The 26,253-nt window shown below is 36.0% G+C and overlaps 1 protein-coding gene across 9 annotated transcripts in view; it reads right to left on the bottom strand.

The window, feature by feature from the left end:
• The window catches only part of Mrgn1 (Mahogunin ring finger 1), a 101,503-nt gene that overhangs the window by 30,041 nt on the left and 45,209 nt on the right, over window positions 1–26,253 (bottom strand). For 6 of the 9 annotated variants that reach the window (XM_071595234.1, XM_071595256.1, XM_071595225.1 and 3 more), the window contains 2 exons: window positions 18,785–18,967; window positions 1,745–1,892 (listed from right to left, as the gene is read on the bottom strand). In XM_071595234.1, the coding sequence (XP_071451335.1) occupies window positions 1,745–1,892; window positions 18,785–18,967 (331 nt within the window). Of the gene's footprint in view, window positions 1–1,282; window positions 1,324–1,744; window positions 1,893–18,784; window positions 18,968–26,253 lie in introns of all 9 variants that reach the window. The other 3 variants (XM_071595268.1, XM_071595276.1, XM_071595283.1) reach the window with 2 other exon arrangements.

Here is a 26,253-nt window from a genome sequence, read left to right as displayed (position 1 = left end):
CACCACTTGCCACATTTACAACTTTGATGACCATTAGATTTTTTTAAACTGCCAAAATACTGTGAAAATTTATATTTACAAAATGGAAGTATTGTACAAATACAGCACCATTCTTCTTTCTTTAAATTAAAACTTTTAGCAAGCAATCATTCATCATATTATTATGAATTTTAATAGTCTGAATAATCTCCCTTCCCACACGTCTGTTTCAAAATGCTTATTTGCTGAATATTCACAAATTTTTATCCAAAGAAGGTTCTTACATAGAAAATCTTTCTCCAATATGCACAAGAACAAGGTGGCCACGACATACAGACTAATAAGACATGAGTTCAACAATTCTTGACCTTGTATATCCCTGATGCTACTTTTTAACCTTAGAGTTGTTTTTCATAACTAAGCAATAAAGGGAAAGAACAACCTAGTCGTTCCTTCACTGCTGAGAGACCCACAACCATTAGAGTTCAGTATTCAAGGCTTTCATCGTAGGCATGGCAAAAAATTTTAGCAATCAGCAAAAACAACGAATTTGCTGCAAAAATTCTATAACATCAATTACATGAAAGCAGTGAATTTGTTTATTTTATGGTCACATTAGTGAACATTAAACATGCATCAGAGACAAGAGATAAAAAATCAATAAGGAGGTGAGTTATAAATGTGTAGAAGAGTGTTTATGCATCCCAAATGCAAATGAATGAGACAAAAACCAAATTAATATCATTTCAATCATTTTTCTGTTAAGCTTAATGTACCAGCCTAAATCAGTTCGGATTTCATTTTATTTTGGCTAAAATATTTCTCCCTGACTTCTATAAAATGCGAGAGTAAAATTAAGACAAAACGAACAAAATATTGAGAAACGGGATGCATGAGGTTACGCTTATCGCCCTCAAATATCTTGATCAATGATTATTTAAATGCATTCTATGTCAGTCATTAAAATCCTAATCAAGCTAGTGAAATTCTTAAAGTAACTCCCAAAAAGTTTGCATTTTCCCTAAACTTAAAAAAATTTTTCATTGTATTATGAATAGCATTTTCAGAAAAATTGAATTCATAACTTTACACTTCAGCAAACTATGAAGGCATTACTTATTAAATACACAAAAAATATATATAAATGACAATATTTACAAGGGTTAGTATTTAAGGGGGTGTGCATTATTTGATGGTTAATGAAATCCTAAATGGACAGAGAGGAACAAGAATTACTGATAAATAGTCCTCATAACGAAATGGAACCAGAAAATAATTCTTAAAAAGGCACAGTCTGTCTTACTAATCACTATTTTCCAAATTATCACAGCTCATCACACCATCCTAGAAAATACAGCAAAAGGTAAAAGTATGAACATGGTTATCTGAAGCAATTTAATCAAGTGGAATCATAAATAAAATCACTGATATTTCCACTGCCAATGTTGACATTTTATACTAAGTTTTTATTCTTTAAAATAAAATAAAAAAAACAATGGCGAGTGAAACTAGCTAGAAATAGCTCACACACAATGATGAGAGAATAATCCTTCCATGACTTCAACTCCCCTAAGACATTGATTACAGGATATGAACTACTAGAACTTTTACTGTACCTACAATTAAAGAAGCTTTCAAACCAAACAGGGAAATACAGTGCGTATTGGCACTCATTTCTTTCACCAATTGGAGTGCACGTGCATAGAGATAAGAAAATTGGGGATCTGGAGAGGAGAGGGAGGATGTGCCAGAGGAGAAACTCTACCTCCATCCTCTGCTTGGTGGGCCCCTGCTGAGTCAACTTCCCTCCTTCCAGCCGAAGGCGAGACGCCCAGTGGGAGAGGGTCCGTACTTGTTGCCGCATCCAAAAGGGGAGAAGTCTTTTCTGCCTCGCTATCCGGCTCTGTGTCCGACTGTTAGTGAGCAAAAAGTGAAGGAGAAGATTTCAGTGATTGCTCATCGGAAAGAATGAAAATACTATTGTACTGAAATAGCTCAAAGTTCATCATTAAAATTAAAAATAAATAGAGAATAACGTTGTTTTGAGGAGAGTAAATTTCAGTGATTAAACAATATGTTACAACCATTAGGCATTGTTTATAAAACAACATGATTTCCAGCTATTTTTGATTCCTCTGCCTTCTTATCACAATTGATTTATTCTCCAATTTGGATGGGAACATTTAGAGAAGAAATCTTCTTCCCCTCAATGGGTCTACAAAAATCCACTTTAATTGGAAATCATTAAGAAATATGAAATCTACTAAGGCATCTCATAACACTAAAATTCACAACACGATGACCACACCACAATCTTTATTAATGATGGTTAATTTATTTGGAAATTAAATTTCAAGACCATCTAATTTCCAAATGAAATAAGACATTTTACAGGTCAACAACACAAGCTGTCACTTTTTATGTTGCCTTTCAAGGTTAAGTATATTCTGTCACCTTAAATTGCTAGGAAAATTATGGAGAAATAAGGAAAAATATTTATTTCGCAAATAGAAATAAAATAGAATATCAATCACACACTCATGCACGTGAATAATTTACATTTATTTTATTAAATGCGAACCAGTCATGGCCGAGTGCAATAGCCAGCTTCACTGCTAATGTTTCTCTCAGGGCTTTGCTACACTGGTAATTATCAGAGCAATGAACATGAGAACATCTAAGCATAAGTTCTTCGTCGCTTGCAATGAAGCATCACAATTATAATCTGGGCTTCTCAATTGTAATCTGGGCTTCTCAATTATAATCTCAGGCTGCACCATGTCATGGATAGAGAAGGATGTTAAGGCTTTGCTGCACTTGAGTAAAATTATTATTATTATCAAAGAAGACAACATAGTAAAAGTATGAAAAGGAGATGCAGTATCCACTCTATATATAAGAATAGAAAATTTACAGAAAATTCATTTTTACCTAGAATAGAAAGAATGAAGTTTTATATTCTTTGAGTAAGCAAGGATGTCAGTAGAAATATTTGACTTAATACTTGAAAGAGTGATCTCATATTTGAAGAAAAGACGACTAATTTTTGGAAGTTTATGCATCTGGCTAAACAACTAATTCCACCCTACGATAAATGGTTGACTTGAATTTCAACATTGTATATTTCCAGAAATATTGATATTTACACATTTAACATAAAAGGTTGAAATACTAAAAATAAATTGTGTTACAATGAATCTATAAGTTTCAATAAACTTGGTACCAAGTTATCAATATAAATGCACCCAATCACAATCAGCATTTTCAGGAATTAATTAAATCAGAGAATGCTGATTGCACTTGTTGATACAAGGGTCACAACTCATCACTGTGTTCAATTAATAATAACTGAATTAATTGAACATGAGTCAGACAGTTCCTTCTGTGTTGGGGGAGGTCATTGTTGTGATCATTCTCTTCTTCCAAGTCTTTATTATTGAGACTTCAATTAGCATTCTGAATAACATTCTGCTTCTTCAAGTTGAATTTTTCCTAAGAATCTTGCTCTTCTATGCATGATAGGAAACTCGGGAGAATATTTTCATCAGCATTTGTTGCGAGTGAGTAATAGTCCTGTCTCAAATTTCTACATCTTCAATTTTTTTTCTGTTCAAGTATTAACATCTTTCCTTAACCATCATCACTGGTCTTATGCTTTTTGATTCATGAGAACTATTGGGCATGTCCCCTCCTCTGTCTGCAATTAGGCACTTGTCAGCCTCTTTCCCATTGTACTCATCTTCATAGCCATCAAGGTCATAATCAGTGGCACCCCAGTCAGGTGAGCCAATAGAATTATTGGCCCATGAACCATAGGGAATGATGGGATGAGAATTATCCTATAAGGAGGGCTTAGTAATTTAACTGTTGGAAAAAAACGATTATGTCCGTCAGAATAGTTTGGCCAAAGCCCAGGCTTGGGAAGTCAGCTCCATTCATTACTGGTTTTTAAGATTCTTCAATTTTCTTTCACTTGTTCACCTGAAATATCAAATAACATCTAATACAGTTCATACCTGTAATATAGTTCCCTTTATTAAGATCATTATTGTCACATTTTTTTAACTTTTACACAGCTTTGAGTTTAAAATGTATAATTCAATAAATTTTTCACTGAGATATCAGTATATTATAATTAGAAGGGACAACAAGACAGAATGAATTCAAAGATGCCAAAAAGACCCCTATTTTAAAGAAAAAATATAAATATACATAAATTTGATGAACAACAACACTAAAATTTTCAGTCCAATTACGTGCTTAAGTTTTGCTCCATCATCATATTATAATTCAAATTTATTATCATAATGGAAAAAAGGTTCAGCTCAAGGATTTTAAAACAAAAATGAAATACTGAAGTTTCTATTTCTAATAATTTCAGAGAGCTAAAAATTTCATATTTTGATTACCACACATCTTTGGTAAATCAAAACAATTTTTGATAATTTTCAAAAATGCTGTAAACTGGTAAAAAAAATGTTTTTGTTGTTAATCATTTCTTTAAGTAGAGGATAAATCTTAAACTACCACAATATTTTCACAAAAATTGAGGGTGGTCTCCAGACACATATTGATGGTAGTTGCCTGATTTGAATTGGAAATGGCATTTGATTAACAAAATATCATTGTCATCAATATCACTAAATTAATAAAATATCATTTTCATCATCTGTCAGAACTGTGAATGAAATATTTATCCAATGGAAAAAATGACGAATTTAGGAAAAATTCAAAAATCTAATGTGTTTTGAAATTGATCTGATGTTGTTACATCAACTTTTATGGACCATCAAGAAATCAAATAATTCTCTCCCCAATGCTGATAGTGATGATGTACTCAAATAACAATAAAATGCGACTTGTTTCTATCCCCTGTAAAATATTTGTCAAAAAACATAGGGATGGGCAACTACCATTGTTTATAAAGTCATCTTAAAATTCTTTCAAATTTAAAATGTTCTCTGAAAATTAAGGGAGAAGAAAATTGCCTGAATTTAAAAGAAGTAATATATGGGCTGAAAATAAAGAGGAAATGCAGTATCAGTGCCTAAAGAAGAAAATATGAATTCAAAATTTTCATAGACCCTTTACAGACTCCACAATATTCCAAGACACGGGAGATGCTGCAACAGTAAACTTCTGACGGAGTCATCCACTAATATGGATTACAATGCAACAATTTCAAAGAGTAAAAAACATTCGCCTTGACCGTGATTCGGACCCGGATTCCTCGATGTCTGGCTGATTGCTTTAGCCAGTTAATCTATCGAGGCATCCCCTTATACTCCAAGATTTTCAGGGCTTTAAAGGAACAAGATGTTTGGCCGAAATACCGCACATATGTTTAACCTCGTGGACTGTGGAGCATCTCCCACCACTACGAATGTCTGTGGCATTGTATTCACATTCCCAGCACTCATTCTCTCTCTCCCCCCCCCATTGCTTAGGGGTAAAGATGGCCATCTTGGCCCCTTTCACATACTGTCAAAGTTTCATTTGATTGCTATTTCTTCCCCATCTTTATTACAAAATTAAAGTGTTGCCATTTCCTCACCACACAGATATGACCAGTACCACCGCAAATGCGACAAAAGACTATTTCTCACCACATCAACATTCAATCACTGACAATCTCATACTTTGCTTTTTGCTACCATTGAATAAAGAGTAATTATACTAAAATATTTTATTGCCTTGAAAGTAGTGCCACATTCAAATAATCAGCTTTCATCTTCTACATGGAAAAAATGATCTATCAGCAACATCGTTTTGGAGACTTGTAATGGATTATGGAACAAGTTTAGGAGTGACAATGTCAAAGCCAACAATGATTGTCTTAGGATAAAATGTATACGTTTTTGGAACTTTGCCAATTGCTTTGGTGTTTTAGATGGCAAATATGATGCTTTAAAGTGTCTGCCAAAAAGAGGCTCAAGTAGCTTGAACTATTCAAATGCTCTTAAACGGGTAGTATACACAAGGAAAAGAAGTTTTTTTTAGGATTTATGCAGGCTCACAAAGAAGCAAAGTAATGGTGGGATTTTCTTGGCATCAGAATGATTTGAAAGACTGGAGAAATAAAAACTGGAAAACAATGAAATTACTGGCCAGGAAAAAAATGCACCCAGGACCAACATCAAGGCAGCTCATGTGTTGATAGGGGATGAATCCTTGCCCTTCAAAACGTATCATACGCATGTACCCATATTTGCCTACTTCCTTCTAGCCATGACCATGATTAACTTGGAAGAACCATGGGCATGCAATACTGTAGAATGAACTGGGAGAAATGACACAATTTCAGGCTTAATGTGGCGGAAATTCTTTAAGATGAAAGAAAATACTTTACTTTTCCACAGAGATTTCTATGCAGAAAAGCAAAGAGTATTCTTTCATCGTGCTAGGAGAAGGCTTTCTTCAATTTATAATTCATGAGATTTCCTTTTTGTTTGAAGAACTCACAAGAAGGAAATCCAGGTAAACCTTCAAAGGAAGGACTGATTAAATGATATTTTTTAAAATCTCATCAACTTCTAAAGAAAGCAGAATGAAGGAAAAACGAAACTTTTGAATCTCGAGAACAGAAACTGCAGAAAAATCAATCTCTATCTGTAGAAACACCTGCTCTTATCCCAACCATAGGAGTCGGATAGAAAGTTTCTCCACCCTCTATGTGATAGAAGGTGGAGCAAAGGTATACATGCACATAATTTTAAGAGCATAAAATTTTAAGAAACATTATAAACTGACTATACTGTGATCAAACACATTAAAAATGTAGTATTATTATACATACATTACTTACTGTATTTTTATACCATGATTGAGGAGTTATCACCCCACCACATATTGATGATTACCCTCTACGTTCTATCTCAATAATTTTTCTACAGTTAACAAATAACAAGCACAAACTCAAACAAATATTCTCAGATTTGATACATTTTCTTGACCCTCAATCCATATTTAAAATACCCTGCAATTGTAAATAGAATAATTCATCAGTTATGTTTAATATATTCCAAACTTTTTTTCATAGTTCTCTTGTAATTTCTGTATTCTTGAAGTCATTGCGTATTTCCACAGCGGAGGATCCATTTGAACAGTTGATTTGAAAACTTTATAGTCATATTCTGAAAGCTTTCAACCACCATTCTCCTCAAATGCCATCAAGTAAAGATTGACTTTGGTGCTCACTGGTTGAAAACAACTATTTCCCCAACCTGCCCATTGAATGTTGGCAGTCCGCTGCTCAGTCAAACTAGTCTGATACTCACCATCAGATTAGTCACTCCAATTTAAAAACAGGACACCCATTATAACAATGCTCAGGCACCTTGATGCTTTGACACACTGATATTCAATGCTCTGAAGCTCAACACTGTAGTGAAGCCTTAACACAAAATTTCTGACGGCTTGAAAGGAACATAGTTATCATAGTTAAGTCCATTGCACCAAAGTCCACAAGATTAAAGCCAACATTTTAGCACACAGATGTTTGCCATGGCAGAGGAGATGTTTACCACGACAGAAGAGAAGTTTGGCTTACACTGTGAAGTTGCATGTAAAGTAATTCATTTCAACGTCTTCCTCCTTTAGAGCTCCTGGAAGTTCAGAGTGTGAGAGGCTAACCAGGAGAAGCAGGAAGATAGAAATCAAGAGCTCCATATCCCAGTTTAGGCAAATAATTTTGGCACAGAGATATTTCTTGCTTTTTTGTGCACATTGGGTGACTACACGAAAGTCGATCTCAAGCCATTTCCCAAATTTATTGACTTAAGCTTCATGAATGGTGGCTACTGTAAACTATTTGTAATTATTTCTTCACATTATTTGCACAGCAAATAATCGTAACATCTTCTTCCCTCAGAGACCTTAGAAATTAATAATGCAAGAGGATTCTTGCATAGCTTAACTTGGTCATAAACTTTGCTGGGAATTGAGGGATTCTGACTTGAATCCTAGTTTAGGTAAATTAGAATATTGCACTAGGAAATTTCTTACACTATGAAGTAATTGTGCAGTGGAATATTGTGAGTTTAATTCATTCCTCAAATTTTACTCTGAATACCACTGCAGTCAAATTTCTTCAATTTCAAACAGAAGGCATGTGAATTAGTCCAAAAAGATTGCTGCATACATATATACACCGTAAACACAGTAATCAACCCGAAGGTCGGTTTGGTAGGTGATGGGTTTGGCGTGTGAAATTCACACATCAGGGTAGGGGGGCCAATTCCTTTCCCTGTGCCGGTTATGATGTCCCAGGAAGATCTGGTACCCGAAAAATCACTTTAGCTTGGGTGGAGCTGCAGGTGGCCAGAGACTTGCACAGGAATCGGAACCGGGACCCTTCGGTCAGTAGTTCAATGCTCTACCCCTGGACTACCATGGCCCACAATACAAATATGAACATATTTATATCCATAGGCACACGGAGGACAATTTCACATAACTAAGAGGCCTGAGGACCACACCCAAAAGTGCCATCACCATTTTCAATAGTTCATAACTTTAATTCAATAGCCATTATGTACTAGATTTCATTTTTAGATCCACCAAATGCTGATAATTGCTCACATCATGACCACTCATTTCCTTAATTCAAATGCTTGATATTTAATTGATTTTCCCAAAGAGCAAGGAGTTTTTTTTTTCAGATTTTCACTCAATGTTTGAAATCCGTTTAATACTACATTGGAATCACTCTCATCATTGTGCATGCCCTACGTCTCTCCTGAGTCAATCTGATCATAGTTTGGTTTCTATTTTGCCAGGGCCTTTTGATGGCCTACACCAAACACAGTAAAACTGGTCTCAAAAACAACAAGTAAAAGAAACAACATCTTCACTGAGAATCCTTGATTTTCATATGGTATTCTTGACTTTTCAATAAATATAGCCCTTTTCCAGATTTTTGTAACAAATTAAATAATTTGAGACCTTTTCATGACTGAAGACCATCCGGTTATCTTGCTTGGGTAACTATTCAATCTAAAGACTACCACAATAGGGCAAAATTCAAGCCTACAACCTCTTGTAATTGTTTCCACTGCATTCATTCCTAATCAGGGTGGCCCCTCAATCATTGAATTCAAATTAAAGATTGAACTTAGTACATAAAAAGCTTCTCCGTCAAATATTGTCATTTTCCTTTTTTAAACACCAGCAGTTATCTAAAGTAATGACTTAGGCCTAAAAGGCCTAAGGCAAATTTTAATTTATTAAAGTTTTGGACACATCACACAAGTTAAAATTACCCAAATCCAAAAAAGTTGTTAATGCTACAAAGAGATTGAAATATATGCACACTTTCGTCTTGGAACAAACATGAGATATTTATTGTATCAAATGCTAGGTTTGGTCAAACTTCATGAGAAGCAGATTAAATATTGTAACGTTACAAGGGAAATCCCAAAAGTAAGGTCTCCATTTTTTTCGAAATAAAAAACCATCTCTTTTCTATGATATACACATCATTTTAAAGATTCATCAATTATCTAGTTTTCTACATAATTGCCATTTCGGTCAATACATTTCTGTAAATGCCGTTTTTGCATGCCAATGTCGTACCAGCTGATCACCATGAATGAGTTGATTCTTCACGTGAATTTCTTCGCCCCTACGCAGATGAAAAGGATAGATTTTTGGACTCGATTATCACGGGTGATGAAACCCGGGCATTCCACTTCACGCCCGAGACCAAACGACAATCACGTGAGTGTCGACATCCCTCTTTGCCCAAGCCACGAAAATTCAAACAAACACAGTCTGCCAGTAATGTCATGGCAACTGTGTTTCGGGATCGGAAGGGGGTATTGTTGGTCGACTTCATACCTGCTGGGACCAAAATAAATGCTGACAGGTACTGTGAAACATTGAAAAAACTCAGAGGGGCAACTCTTAACCGAAGAAGAGGAATGTTGAGCGAGGGCGAATGCATTCTCCATGACAGCGCTCGCCCACACGCTGCCCGCCAAACCCTGTCATGTTGGGACATTGTCAACCGCCCACCCTATAGTCCGAGCCTGGCCACCCCCAGCGACTTTCACCTGTTTCCTAAGTTCAAAGAACGTTTGGCTGGAAGGCGATTCAGCTCCGAAGAAGAGGTGAAAGATGAGTTCAACGTTTCCTCAAGGACATGGTGGCGAGCTGGTACGGCATGGGCATACAAAACTGTGTCACAGCGTTTACAAAAATGCATCAACCGAAATAGCGATTATGTAGAAAAAGAGACAATTCATCAATCTTTAAAATGATGTATATATCATGGAAAATAAATGGTTTTTTTCTAGTTCTAAAAAGTTGGAGACCTTACTTTTGGGATTACCCTTGTATAATATTTTGGAAGTGCAGCAACAGATACAAATTATCTATTTTTAACATACTACACATTGACTTCTATTCTATAGCATTTCGTGGTGGCGTTCAAAGCATATAGATATACACCAAGAGACTGAGCAAATTCAGAAATTTGTCACATAATTAAAAAAATACTCATTGAAGTTCCAAAGACTGTTTCAACTTTTTGGCCATACTATATTTTTTAGATAGAGAAAATTTCTACTCTTTTATTTTACCCATTGGATCAATTAATATTTTCCTCCAAAGTGAATTTAACCACTCATCTGGGTATTTAATTTTCCCATGTCCAACCCGTGGTGGGTATTTAATTTTACACTGAGCCCAAATTTCTATTTTTGTCTTAGGATGATTAAACACTGACATTTCATTATTTTTTTGCAGTACAAAACAAATATTTTCAGTAGTCGCAAGAAATAATGAAAATTTTTGGTTTAAATTTTTATATCAATGACAAACCTTGATTATTTAACAAAGTTAAAAATGATAACAATTTACTAATTCGTACAATTAATGAAAAAATTATCGTAGAATGAATGCTAATTAAGATATATAGTTTATTCAGGGGTAAAAGAATGTTTCGACAATTGGGAATCATGTAAATTACAATGTTAGAAATGTTGTAAAATTAAGGGCAAAATAGGCAACCACACATGGCAATTATATTTTTTTTAAATTCTTTACTCTTCTTTGGTAAATTTTTTTAAAATTATTGCAATACTTCATTTCTACACAAAAAACACTTCACTTTTCAATCAACCATCAAATAAAAAAATAAAAAATACAGAAAAAATTGAAATTGTTTGAAGCAAACTTGAAGAGCAATGCAATTCTAAAAAAATTGTATGGTAAATCATGACCATTATTTTAAATTTGCTGTCCATCTATTAGTTTTACTTACAAAAAAAAACGAATTATATTTAAATTCAATGAATATCTTTTTTTACAAATCAATATCAGTATGAAATTAATCCTTAGGCTTCCGCGCCGTCTATCTGATAATCCATGCTGATTTCCGGGAATTACTGTCGCGTAGTTTAGTTGGTGGACAACTGTTGTCCACCAACTAAACTACCCGAAGGTAATTCCCGGAAATCAGCATGCATTGTCAGTATGGTATGCTTGGAAACATGAAGCAGGACACAAACCATCATAGCAATCAGGACAACAATATTTTGTTTCCTTCCTTTTCCCCGCTTTGTAGCACACCACACGACATCTTTTTCCACGGAACTTTTCAGTTTTTGGGGGACATTATCAATAAAACGTCTCTCGGTAAGGCGAGATGGCTTAGAGGATTTAAATGGCCTTCCTTGGACTACTTTGGCATCTTTTCCATACTTTGCTATCAATATTTCAGCAAGCGAGATTAAAAATTCTTTTTGATTCATGTTCCCCTTATTCTTTTTATAAATGGCATTAGAATTCAACATTGCCATGTCCATCATCAAGTGCCAAAATATATTTTTGGTCGATTTCTCACAATTATAAACATGTTCATGAGTCCATCGTTTCTATCAACCCAAACCATATTCTTATTGTAACTTGTACAAAAATTGGTTTCACCTCTTTTTTCCTCCATTTTTCCATTTTGCTCATTTCAGTTCCATGGAATGTGCACACCCATTTTGTCCTTTCATTTCATCACCATCTGTTTCCCCATCGTCCCAGCCACATCCGTTCTATTCTCGGATAACTTGTCCACTAATCTAGGACTAGTGTACCAATTGTCTAAATATGTAGTACGCCCCTAACCTAGCCGATTATCTGCTAAATCAAGGACAATCCTGGCAGTGACATTCTCTTCTTTATAGTTGTAAGAATACATTGTGTCCTTTCCCGTATAAATACGAGGGTCATCCGGAAAGTAGTACCCGTTCGTGCCGCATGAAGTGCTGACGACGCGAGTAGCCGCTGGACGAGGTGAGATAGCTTCAGTGGCTTGTCTGCCTTCTCTGAGCCAAGTTGCGTGATGCTAGCATTGCCTGTGTTGTTTCTGTGATTGTTTACAATGTTTAAAAAAATTGAGAACGCCGCCAGTTGTGAAGTGAGGGCAGTGATTAAATTCCTCAATGCAAGAAACGTTCGCCCATGTGATATTCATCGCCAATTAAAGGAGGTGTATGGAGACAATGTAATGGACGAGTCGTCTGTTCGGCGGTGGTGTCGCAACTTCAACATGGGGAGGGGGAACACACACGACGATGAGCGTTCGGAGAGACCGTCTGTCATTACAGACCGACTGGTGAGCTCAGTTGATGAATTCGTGAGGAACGATCGGCGCGTCACAATTGATGACATCTGTGAGCATTTTCCCAATGTTTCTCGAACAATTGTTCATGAAATTGTTAAACACCATCTGCATTATGCAAAAATTTGTGCAAGATGGGTCCCTCGCGTATCTCAATGAGCTGGCGGCGAAGGACTATGCAGCAGGAATACAGAAACTTGTCACACGTTATGACAAATGCCTTAATTTGCTTGGAGATTATGTTGAGAAGTAGTTTAAAGTATCCTCTTTCAAATAAAATTTTTTATGTTTGTTAATATTTACTTTTGTGTCTTTATTTCACGAACGGGTACTACTTTCCGGATGACCCTCGTAAAAAAAATTCCAAATATAGCCTGACTCACTTTCTTATAGCACATGGGCAATGAGAATGCAACCTGCTAGAGGGAGACATAGCTTCGCTAAAAGATGCATAAGTAAACAAAAAAATGTCTCAAGTTCCATTTACAGGGCAAAAAGTGAACTCATTGGATAAATCTACGAGTGGCTGCAGTTGCGTGATGGAATATCATGGCATTACCACTGAAAATGAACGTAAAATTGGCGTGACATATATACACGGCATACCCACCAAGGGATAATCTCCTCATGACCTATATATATACGGCATACCTAGATGAGTGGTTAATTGACAGAGATATGAAAAATCAAGTTTTGGGCAATTCTTCTAAAAACCAGTGAAGCAAGCACTCAAAAATATTGAAAGAATGTGTGGTATAATGTCAGTACACACAAACATGACAATTTTAATGTAATAGAAATTTGAAATAGGAACCAGAATGTTGTAAGTAATGTGACATAGCATAATGCTAAATTTTGCTAAAATGCCTAATATAGCACAATTCCTCACTGTAAAGTACTCTATTGCAGGGTGGGGTAGGTGACTGACCACCAAGGCCATTTGTGCTAATGGCGTAGTTGGTAATTTCGTCCAGGTAGACTCTACAGGGAATGAGAGAAGGGTGGAGAGAAAACTAGAGTTTAGATTATCCTTATCTTAATGTAAAGTGACAAGGACTCCACAATTTAATATCTCATTTGAGCTCATTATGTGCTGCCAAGTACAGAATAGGGTACCCCTCAAAAAATCTGCTATCACCTGGATTCAAACCCTAGCCCTCAGGAAGTCTTTACCCTAGCTACTATACGGGGAAAGGCTGTGTTCATTTATTTTTCTCTTAAGTATTGGCTTTATATAAATAAATATATATATATATATATATATATATATATATATATATATATATATATATATATATATATATATACATACATATACATACATATATATACACACACATATATATATATATATATATATATATATATATATAATATTTTCAGTCTCTCTAGAAGAAGGCCCCTGAGAGGGCCGAAAGCTCGAACAATTTACCGTGTAAGTGTTCTTTTATATGTGTCTATTCTTTTCTATTTGTGTTATGTTGTGTCAGCCCATTATTGTGCCGCTCGTATGAGTTTTTCCGGACAATCGTTATATATATATATATATATATATATATATATATATATATATATATATATATATATACATATACACACATATATATATATATATAGATATATATATATATATATATATATATATATATATATATATATATATATATATATATACATATACACACATATATATATGTATATATATGTGTATATATATATATTACAGTTCTGTCCCTCTCCTCCTTGATAAAGGTGGCAACGACCACCGAAAATTCGAAAAATAGTGAGTCTCTTTTTTTGTGTGTTTCTGTGTTTTTGTCTGTGTCCACTAGTGCTAAGTGTTATACATTATATATATATATATATGTATATATATATATGTATATATATATATGTATATATATATATACATATATATATATGTATGTATATATATACTACCTTGATCAAAAAGTTCCCGGAATAACCACCGTGTGGCGCTCCCATCGTTCCGATTTGAGTTCTGTTTTTTTTGTTAAATTGGTACATCTGTTGTTGATATTCCCTTTAAATCTTAGTGTCATAACTTGACATTTGCAAAAGTTACGTAGCCAAGAGTACATCTATCTCTATGTGTGTTGGCGATTTTTTACAATTTCAGAAATGGATTTAAATTTGCAACAACGAACTTGTATTAAATTTTGCGTAAAAAACGGATTTAGTGGCGCACGGACGTTGGAAATGTTGGAAAAGTGTTTCGGCAACGATTCTCTAAAAAAAACGGTCGTTTACCAGTGGCACGAGCGGTTCAGAAGTGGTCGTGAGTCAATCGAAGATGATGAACGCAGTGGCAGACCATCGACATCGAAAGTCGGTGAAAAAATTGATAAAGTAAAAGAAATGTTGGTCAATAACCGCAAATTAACCATCAGAGAAATAGCGGAGGACTTGAACATTGCCTATGGATCCGCCCAAGACATTGTGTTTAATGATTTGGGTTTCCGTCGTGTAGCAGCAAAGTTGGTTCCAAAAGACCTCAATTTCATGCAAAAAAGAGACCGTGTTGACGTCGCAAAAGACATGATTTGCGAGGCTGAATCCGATCCCACATTCATCAAAAGGATCATTACTGGAGACGAGACGTGGGTTTATGAGTACGACACGCAATCCAGACATCAGGCAAGTGAATGGCGTTCACCAAATGAGCCGAGACCAAAAAAACCACGTCGTTTTCAGTCAAAAAAGAAGGCAATACTGACGGTTTTCATGGATTACAACGGTGTAGTGCATCATGAATTTTTGCCAGAAGGCCAGACAGTAAACAAAGAGTATTATTTGGGCGTTATGAGACGTTTGCGTGAAGCAATTCGCCGAAAGAGACCAGAAATGTGGGCAGAAAACTCGTGGATTTTGCACCATGATAACACACCGTCGGACAGTGCTATCATTATTCGTAATTTTTTGACGAAAAATGCAACAAATACCATCCAACAGCCACCGAATTCACCTGATTTGGCTCCCTGTGACTTCTTTCTGTTCAATCGAGTTAAAAAACCATTACGGGGAACGCGTTTTAGCAGCCGAGAGGAAGTAATGGAAAAATCGCAGGAAGCACTGATGGACATACCGAAAACCGACCGTAACTTTTGCAAATGTCAAGTTATGACACTAAGATTTAAAGGGAATATCAACAACAGATGTACCAATTTAACAAAAAAAACAGAACTCAAATCGGAACGATGGGAGCGCCACACGGTGGTTATTCCGGGAACTTTTTGATCAAGGTAGTATATATATATATGGAAATTTTATGAGTGAAACTAATTTATACACCAACGATTAGAAATACCATGTCCCAGCGGATGGACTAGGGGAAGCAAATTGTTTCCCTTCCTCTTAGTCCATCTTCCACTTCTTACATCAATGCCACTTTGAACTGGAATATTTACGGCCAAAGATAAATTACTCAGAAAGTATTTGAAATATTCTTGAAGCATGAAGAACTTGCACCGATTCTCTTTCATAACAAAACACATTAAAATGCTGCATGATTACAGAAACTATGAACACTTAAACATCAAAAGAAGACTTTCAAACCCTGAATAGTCATCAGAGATGCTGCATGCTAATTTCAAGTTTACTCCATCAGATATGAATTGCCTATCTATTACCTATCTATTGCCCATCTGTAATTACCTATCTATTATCTCCAACTTTTTTTCAACAACCTAAATAACAATAGGCGCATCCTGTCTTAATTTCTATTTTAATACTTCCCTGTGCTTAGCAATACCATACCATTCCAAATTCTTATTTCAGAGTCATAATGCACACTAAATCATTAACATTTGCAGGGGGGGGGGGGTAATGAGAGATCACACAATTTTTATTAAGAAATATAAAAAATTGTAATCTCTGTTGAAGTGAAGTTGTTGAATGATATTACTGATCATACTAATCATCTCCACTATTATTAGCATATAGTTATAGTATAATATTAACTGTGCAATAATGTCAGAAAAAATATTAACACCCTCTTCACAACTGCTTTAAAATACAACAGCATGTAATATTAAAAAGAATACATATATATATGAGGAAAGGGTATGATTTCTTGGCCAGCCAATGAGTGGTGGGTTTGGTTTGATATTGGGGAGGGGATGGGGGAGGATGAGTCACAGCGCGTGGGGAGGGGGAGCACCCCTATTATTTTCACATCTGGAGACATATTTTGTCAGCCTTCCAGCTGCTTTTGACGTGGATTTCATGGAATTGCAACCTCTTAAACCTTGTCCTCCCTCCTCCTTGACCATGAAGACTTGCTTGGTCTTTTGCTTGGCCATATCTGACATTTGGGGCAGCCTTCATAACAGCCAGCAGTGTTTTTCCCTTAATTCTACCATCATATATTTATGGGAAAAGTGGCTTCCTATGATCTACCTCAAGACGGTATTTGTGCTTTTAGCATGACATTATAACATTAATGCCTGTTCTAATTTGGCAGATACCTTACCTTCCTGAACTATTTATATGGCAAACACTAACATTTGTTGGGCTCCTTGCACCCAACCTATCTGAATAACATTGGCGATTCCAGGAGTAATCCTCATTGCTCCTGCCCGAGAAATCACGAGGGTCAACACAATATACATACATACATGTCCTTACAATTCATCAAGGTCAATGGGGATGAGTTTTATGCCTGCAGAGGGTAATTATAGTTATGTTTCACTTATGTAAATGAAAATTTCCATTGTAATTGGAGTTATAAAAATAATGCACAAAAATCTGCCAAACATCTTGTGTGAATATCAAGGCCAATATTTAAAATTCATTAAACCCAAGTAGAAAAATTAATATAACATTACTATCTTCAAACTTTACAGGAGGAATCAAATTTTAAGTCACAACCACAAAATGGCTGGATAATCACATAAGATGGTGATTCATACACAGCAGACTCACTTGAAGTGAGTTTGAATGTACTCATCATTCTAACAATTTTTAATTATGCCATGTCTGTTTGAGTGGCATGTGAAGATAAGGATCCTGAAAGTCTGATTACAACAGACTAACTAGGCTATTTCTGAGATCACTCCAAAGGAAATACAAAATATGAAACCCACATGAAAATAGAACTATGAAAGCATAAAAAATTAATATTGGTTACCTCTTCAATAAAGAGAGATATTAAAAGCAATAAATACTACGACTTTTGTACATTCCCAAAAGAATGCCCTCAGGCAAACACTAAGTCAGCTACAAAAGCAATTATGTTGAAAGCCAATGATTCATGAAATAGAAAAAATTAGAAGATGCAGGCTAAGATATATGAAGACCTGCTAATGTCAAATGTAGCACTCGAATCATTCTGGGGGATTTTTCTTGGGGATTTGTAAGCATTCCTTGGGATGTGTGTCACTTCAAATATCATGGCAACCATTTGCCCAGCCAAACAATTTTCTTAGAAGACATTTCAAAATCCACATTATACTGTTTGGCTATATTTGGCCCAAGTAGATGCAAAGCAGAATGCGCATAGTATGCCAGAAAAGACAGCAGAATCCCATTTGCGGATTCTTCAATCCAACAAAATATTAATGCAAATACCATGCTCCATAATAGAACTTAAGATACACCAGGGAAACAAGACTAATAACTCAAAGTAGCTTCCAAAATAATCCATGGTTGACAATTACATAAATGCTTTCATGAAATTAAAGAATACACAACTGTGGTTCCAAAGTATTTTGCCCTACCTCTTATACCTACTCTTTATTGTAACTATTTGATCCAAACAACACTACTCAGAAGAGAATATCAACTCCTTTCATACATGTATTTTGAAAGTCCTTCAAAACAATGCATTCACACAAAAAAAGGATTGCCATGACTTTTGAAGTAACCCACATATTTGAAAATTGGAAACTAAAACATATAAATTAGATACTTTGAAACCTCTACAAAATTTTAAGAGAAAAGTTATCAAAATTTACATGCAAATGAACACAAAGTGGCCATGATATTATGCAATGATTAATCAATGGGAATATCAGATTGAAATAGAATTATGTACAATATGCCAGTCACTTCCTGGAAATCTCCCTTTCTAACTTAACGTTTCATGTTCATGAAGTTCAAATCAGGACGAGAGGAAGAGACAGGGTGCTTTCAGGGGCCAAAAGATACTATTATTAAAGGCTATGGTCAAACCTCTTCTGCATCAGCTCCCGGAGGAATAGCATCAGATTCTGGAGGTGTGGAGTTGGGAGATAGAGGTGTGGTGACAAGAGAGCGAGAGGCCGCTGCTCGCAAGGCACTCTTGTCTCTAACTAGCCGTCCTTCTGGCATGTTGTGCCCACTTCCTTCTCTCGATGTAAGAACAGACATGCGAAACTAAAGACAAAGCAAAGAAGCGCTGAATTCCACTGAAAATGAGAAGCAGTCTCATTCCTTCCAAATGAACTCATAAAGAAACATATTGAGAGTAAGAAAAGAGAGGGAAGTGTTGATTACATTCCAAGTGAAACAAACACACTACCAACAGAAAGTTTAAGGTTTATCAGTCATGTCACATACAGAATAATTAGTAAGAAGAAAATATAGCCTGCCAAAAGAAATAACCAGATTAGGCAAAGGTCATCATGATAATTTTTTAAGCCATGCCCAACAACTGCAATGCAACTCTCTCCTCACGTCCCTCCAGTCAATCATAGGGAGAAACATGAATCATTCCTTAGACGAGTCAAGTCTTAGTCACGTCATCCCTGATGAAAATATTATGTGCAGGATTCCTGTGGTAAGTATGCAGGAAATGTGCATTGCTGAGTGAATGCATTTCACACACTTGCCACACACTACATGGGCAAAAGGCTATCCCAAAGATATATAATTTTACTGCAAATGCAATAATGGTGAAATGCAATCATTTGAGAAGAAAATCAAAAGACAAAATGATTTTTACGTAAAAAATTATCTATAGTCCATCCCAAGGATTGAAATTTTAAAAATGTGAATTTTGAGTTAATTAGCAATTTGATTCAAAACAGTACTTTTCTTTCAAATTAAGATGTGATCACAGGGTATCAAACCTCTTAATAACTGTATTTTTTTGGAAAGGGAATTTTTTAAATAAAAATATATATTCTGGTTGCTCTTCCACCTAGAATGTTGTGAAACAATGGTAAGTTGAACTGAATTAGTAATCCAAAATTCAAGAACAAAACCAAAAGGTAGACAACACGGTTTCCTAGATAAGTCACTTATTGTTTAGCCAGCAGATCTCAACCTCCCATGATCTCATAAAAAGCACAGGTTTCCTTAATCAGAAAGAGGGCAAAATAAAATGTTCTCATGTAATTGGATCAGTTCCATGGTTTTCTTCGCCTTAAATATGAAAAGGTGGCTACCAAATTAAACAACCTGAAAGGGGCTTGGTAGGTGAGGGCAGGACCCCTTCCTACTAATCCCCACAGCAAATGAAATTCACATGCTTACTGGCATTGGGATAATTCCTTTTTGTGTATCACTTGCCACTTCCTATGAAATTTTGCATCCAAAAAATAGTGCCATTTGGACTTAAGATTTTGTTGTCTAAAGATATCACTTTGTATTTGACCTGAGGACCCTCCAGTAATTAGCTGACTGCTCTACTTATTAGGCTACGACAACACCAGGTCAAAAGGTAGAATATTAATTTATCCGCTAGCCTGCAATGGATGTGCAGTAATTCTTCACCAGACAAATGAATGCAGAGCAAAAGGTGGTTTCATTACCATGGAGGACCTCCATTTTGTCATAACCTTGAAATATTTCATGAAGTTTGTTTCTTGGATTGAGCATTCATCCCTGCCACAGGCATTAATCTCTTTCACATTTCTTATACTTAAAAACACACTTTTCAGATGCTCAAAGAGAGTAAATAGCTAGTAGACCTTGGTTGTCTGTATTTGATCAAAATATACATTTCTTTAACTTCTACGTTTCCATTCAACTGGCAGATGTTCACCCAGACTTTTCCATGGACAACTCAGAGAATGATACCAGGGAAGTAGGCATAGAACAGACAACAGAATAGCGTCAAATCAATAACAGAAACTTTATTTGACAAACGGAGTTTCTTGCAACTCATGAACTCTCAAGTTTTCATTTCATTGGAAACCATTCTTCTTTTAAGAAATAAAACTCTTGAAACTAATTCATGTTTCTTGCTCAGAGATTGGGTTAAGATAAGAGAAGGTTAAGTCCAAATTCTGGTGCCATAAGAATATAGCCAGAGGTATCCCGATCCTTACTGGGTGTCATGTGGAGAGCACTTCAAGTGGAGTATCCCATCTGATGGATAGGATGCTTACGGGTGGATCCCTTGGTGCCTCTTGTTAGGAGTAGGCTAGTACTGACACCAGGTTTCTCTCTAACCTTCTCCCATTCCCTTGCATGTGATTATAAATTTTATGCCTAGCACAATATGTATACGACGATGGGTTAAATGGAAGACGGGACCATTAGGTCTCAATATCACCCGAATGAAGACCTCTATCTATCCAACTATCTATCTATTCCCTGAACATTGTACTTCTAACAAATTCCCTACCCATCCCTAATGGTGCAAATAACCTAAGCTGTCATCTACCTTGATACTACTACAACTTTTCTTTCTTCTCAGATGAAGAGAAAATCACCAATCCTTTGATTACCATTAACCTCTTCCTCTCACATCCGTAATACATTCCACCCAGCATATAATTTTCTATAACTCACATTTGAGATGGTAGAGGGGTGAGAAATGTTATGCATCCGACAGTGATCTAATAATTATAAATATTAATTTTCCAACTTATTTAATCAGAATTTAATATGGAATCAAATTTGTGAACTAGGCAGACAAGAGGCTTGTAATAATATTGACGATGTGCAAAAATCACAAATATACATTAGAAGACACCGGCACAGCTCTCTGAAAACCAGATACAACTCTTAAATACAATGTTTCCAAGGAAGGTATCGACTTTCCAGATATAATGCCTTCATACTACATGCCTTTGGAGAAAATGATAAAAGTAAAATAAAAAGGTGGTGAGCTAAAATGTGTCACAGCATTGGCCAATGGATAGTGTTCTCACAAGAAGTTTGGTGGACCAAATAAACAGAGCACTATACAAAGCCACAAAATCATTATTTCCCATTTATTTACTTCCCCACTGAATGCAACAATTTTGGTTACTCTTTGCCACAGGTGCCAAAGAATAACCAAGATTGTTCAAGGAAATATGATAGTGCGGCTAGAGTCATGTAAAAAGAGATGCAAAGAATTCTATAATTCAGTAAGTAGAAAAGATGGAAGAGAGGCAATGATGATGAAAAGAACTACAAAGCTCATAACACACTTCCCAGATTGAGAGAATCAGCCACGCTTATGTCTTGAACGTTTTGAGAAAACACATACATTTAATTAGATTCCTGATTCCACTGATATTTAAATTGGAATGAAAAATTATGCAGCAATTTTACTGTAATATTATTTTTAACCCAATAAAAGACAACTAAATTACCCAAATTTGAACACATTTCACCTTTCTTTATTTTATGCTGTCTAGATTAGTAATGCTAAATTCTATACAATGAAAGAGAAATTGAAAATTTTAAACCATTACCAAGCAGGGAACTGTTCACTTCCATCACAAAACAACAGCGATACTCAAATATCACATATCACTGATGACACAACCCACCAGTGGGCTACATCACTGAGAATGATTACATTGTAACTCACCGGCAGGTCATGCCACCGAGAAGCTAAAAGTGATTGTGGCACACCTGTGACCCACGCTGGGTCAAACATGTTAAACCTACCCTTACATATGATGAGTGATTTAGAAAGAGCAAATTTGTTTTTTAGGATGTGAGGTTAGATGATTAACACTGAAGGTACTTATGATTTTGAAAGTGTTTTTCATTACATCTCAATGCACAACTTCTTATTTATCATGCCAAAATAGGCCCATTAAAGAGAAAAACATTTTGAATCACTATAAATTCATGGCAATCAGAAAGCATGCCAACATGCCATGGTCAAGCATATCATCACAAAAATGTCGAGTACACAGATTAGAGACATTTCTTTTTAAACTCCCTAACAATAAAAAGCAAGGATGCAAAATTAATCAAAATTATTGTATATATTCAGTAAAGACTTCTCTCAAAAGACTAGTGACTCTTTGTAGTTACTAATACGAAATTCAAGTATTTATGATGAATACAGATTATTCAATTAACCAATTATTTGCCCACATTTAACACTAAGTTCTATTAATGTATGCTCGCCGATATGTTGTAAAAACTTGGAATCTTTTCACCTCTTTTTGAGACTGTAACAGCAAACATTTTCCAAATCATAATACCATTGGATGTATACGAGGGTGGTCTGAAAAGGTTTCCGATCTAACAAAGATACAAGACATTTTTTCCGAAATTTTCTAAGGCCGGAAACTTTTCAGACCACCCTTGTACCTGGCAGTTACTCAAATTTTAATGATTTTCAGTACAGTTTTTGGTCATAATTCCCACATAGTACTATTCTAACTGAATCTATCAAAAGTTGCAATGGGGAAATTAATATTTCACGAACACAAGCTCAATTATTATTATTTGGCAGTTACCATTTTAAGGTAGATTTTTTGATTGAAGACACATCCTAGGTTTCTTGACCTCTTCTAACCAGACAAAAACTAAGAACCCTCATTACAATAAACTGTTCTTAAATTCTGGATCCTCAAATCTCCCTCCATTCCCTCCAGCTTGCCTATCCTTCTTTTCCTCCCCTCTGTCTTTTACCCTATCCCTTCCTCTATCACAGCCGATAACATTCCATCACCAATTAATATTTTATTTATTTATTTTATTTTAAAACATTATTCACATACAGCAGTAGCCCCAATTTACAGTGAAAAATATAACAAACATGAAAGAGGACAAAATACAATAACAGCATAACAATGAAAAACGAGAACCGAACATGGACCGGCTTGGTGGTGAAATTGTTGCATGATAAATTAAAAGGATAGAGATTGGAGGGAGTGAATTTAGAAGGGAGGAGAGACGATATGAAGGTGAGCGCTTGGTGAGAGATATTCTAGGAATAGACGGATGGAGTAGGGAGTGGTTGCAGGTGGAACGAGTCGGTATCCTGAAATTGAACAGAGAGAGAGAGAGAGCAGTTTAAGGCAATTAATAGTTGAGTTTATGGTGCTGTGGAGGAGTTTTAAATCAGCTTTAAGTCTGCGGTTTTGGGGACTAAACATGGATAGCCAGGACAGCATTTGAGAATATATTGCAGAAATGTGGGACTCGGTGTTTGACTATTTTGGCAAAGAAAAAAGAGAGATGCAATCGAGGGATTTAAGATTAGTTGGGGATGACGTGGACCAAATTGGGGAGCAATATGATACTATGGGGAGGATAATTGTTGAGAAGTACGAATGGATCGCTATTGGATCTTTAATTTCTGTGAAGTGGTGAAGAAGGCCTAATAGTAGTAGTAGTTTTGAGGGGAGGCGACCGACAGCTAAGGTCATTTGCGCCATTGGGGATGGACAGGAAAGGATGAAGGGAAGAGGGAAATAATATTAGGGACATTGCTTTATTTTTTACAGTCTGTACGTGGTCAGAGTAATTTAGTTTATGGTCAGTTAAAAGCCAAGGCCTTTCATGGTTGTTACTCTATTTAAGGGAGTTGAGTTAATTGAGTAGTTTTTTTTTCAGAGCAAGAGTCATGATGTTGCATTTTCCAGAGTTTAAGTCAAGCCTCCAGGTATCACCCCATAGGGAAATTTTATGTAAGGCAAGTTGAAGGTGAATACAGTCAGAAGTGTTATTAATTTGCTTGTAGATCTTGCAATCATCAGCGTAGAGAAGTGTATGGACCTGGGAGGAAAGGAGTCGGGAAGGAATATCATTAGCGAATAAATTGAAAAGATATGGCCCAAGGACACTGCCCTGGGGAACCCCAGACATCACATGAGACCAAGAGGAAGAGCATCCGAGAGTATCACACGCTGGGTTCTGTGGGTGAGAAAGCTAGAGAGAAGGCTAAGGAACATACCATGAATGCCGAACTGTTGGCTGAGTTTATGAAGGAGGAGTTGATGATGCAGGGTGTCGAAAGCCTAGGAGAAGTCAAGGTAGATGGCATCAAGTTGACTTGATTTGGCTATTGCCATGACGTTATGCTGAAAGACAGCGAGATTTGTCAGGCATGATCTGCCTGGGAGGAAACCATGCTGCTGGGAGGATGAAGGGAGAGGTGAAATAATAAATCCTGTTGAGAACAAAACGTTCACAAACGATGGACGGGATTGGAAGCAATGAGATAGGGCAATAATAATATTGGTAATATACTCTGCATATATGCATGCTGCTCGATAGGTAATATGCTCTGCATCCACCTTTCCTGCCCCCTTTAGACTTCTCCCATCGATTATCTCTCATCCCTTACCGTGCCTAGCACTTCCTCGATTGATTTCCAATCAATCAAGCTAAAGAAGTCATCCTTTTCATGTTCCTATGTCTACCTCTTTTTATGCTTCTTTGCCTCCTGATTAGGCCCCTTTCTATTCCTAACCTCATTTCTGCTATGGCATCGAATGTACCTCATCTCTTCCTAGGCCCAAATTGATCATTCCCTGAGCAACCGATCATTAGCCCTCCTTTCCATACTCTTATTGATGATCCTAAGTACCACTTGTGCTGTGTATGAAATCAAACTTCTTGTTCTATAGCCCTCGTGTATGACTGCCTTTCCCTTTCTTCGGATAGGAATTCATAGTGACCCGGCAAAATCTTCCAGTCTAATTCCTTCCTCATTAATGCCATGAATTTGTCCATAAAAACTCTTCCTTTCATGTCTTCCTAAACCCTTACGTAACTCCACGGGGACTCTTATTTACCTTCATAGCCTTATTCAAATTTTACCCTTTGCACTCGGGTGCTTTTTTTCTTGATTGCCATAGTGTACTTGGGATTTAATTTTTTAAATACCCCAAATTTACTAAGCGTGGCACTAGAATGAAAAACTAGAGTTTCTTTTCATGCAAACTTATTTACTTGGATTTTTTTACATAATCATTGATAACTTCATTGATAAACCGTAATTTAAACTATATAATTTTTCATGGTATGCTATATTTGGAAGCATTCACTAACATGAAGATCTGGTTTACATTCACATGTTTCACAGATATACATTGTGTCTCTTCTTCCACCTTTGATTTTTCGGTTAGAGCCAACAGCACAATCTTTATTTTTTTGTTAGGGTGAGGTGTGATTATATGGAGTTTTTCATCTAAATGTTGCTCTATGTTTGTGGATGGTAATCTAACCCTGGAAGTTTGTGTGCCATCTTGGAATTCTCCAACGAGATCGTGTACTAGTTTCCTAATAAACGAAATGCGAAATCAGTTTTTCATTTTTTCTTTGTTGGCATTCTTTGTAAAATATATATGAATTTACAACACTGACCTCAAGCCCCCAGAAAAACATTTTACGCCACCATTTTAGAGTTTTCCTCATGAAACATTACGTGCTTGTGTAATGATCAGCTATATCAACTCCCCCCTTAAACTTTGTATAGTTTGTCACAACCTTGGGTTTGAAAACTATTTCATTCCTCCCACCACTAACTCTCC

The sequence above is a fragment of the Hetaerina americana genome, unplaced genomic scaffold, assembly GCF_022747635.1.
Source record: "Hetaerina americana unplaced genomic scaffold, ioHetAmer1.1.p SCAF_1, whole genome shotgun sequence".
In the NCBI taxonomy this organism is placed as follows: domain Eukaryota; kingdom Metazoa; phylum Arthropoda; class Insecta; order Odonata; family Calopterygidae; genus Hetaerina; species Hetaerina americana.
The sequence above is the reverse complement of the archived record's forward strand: the minus strand, read 5'-3'. Positions and strand labels throughout refer to the sequence as shown.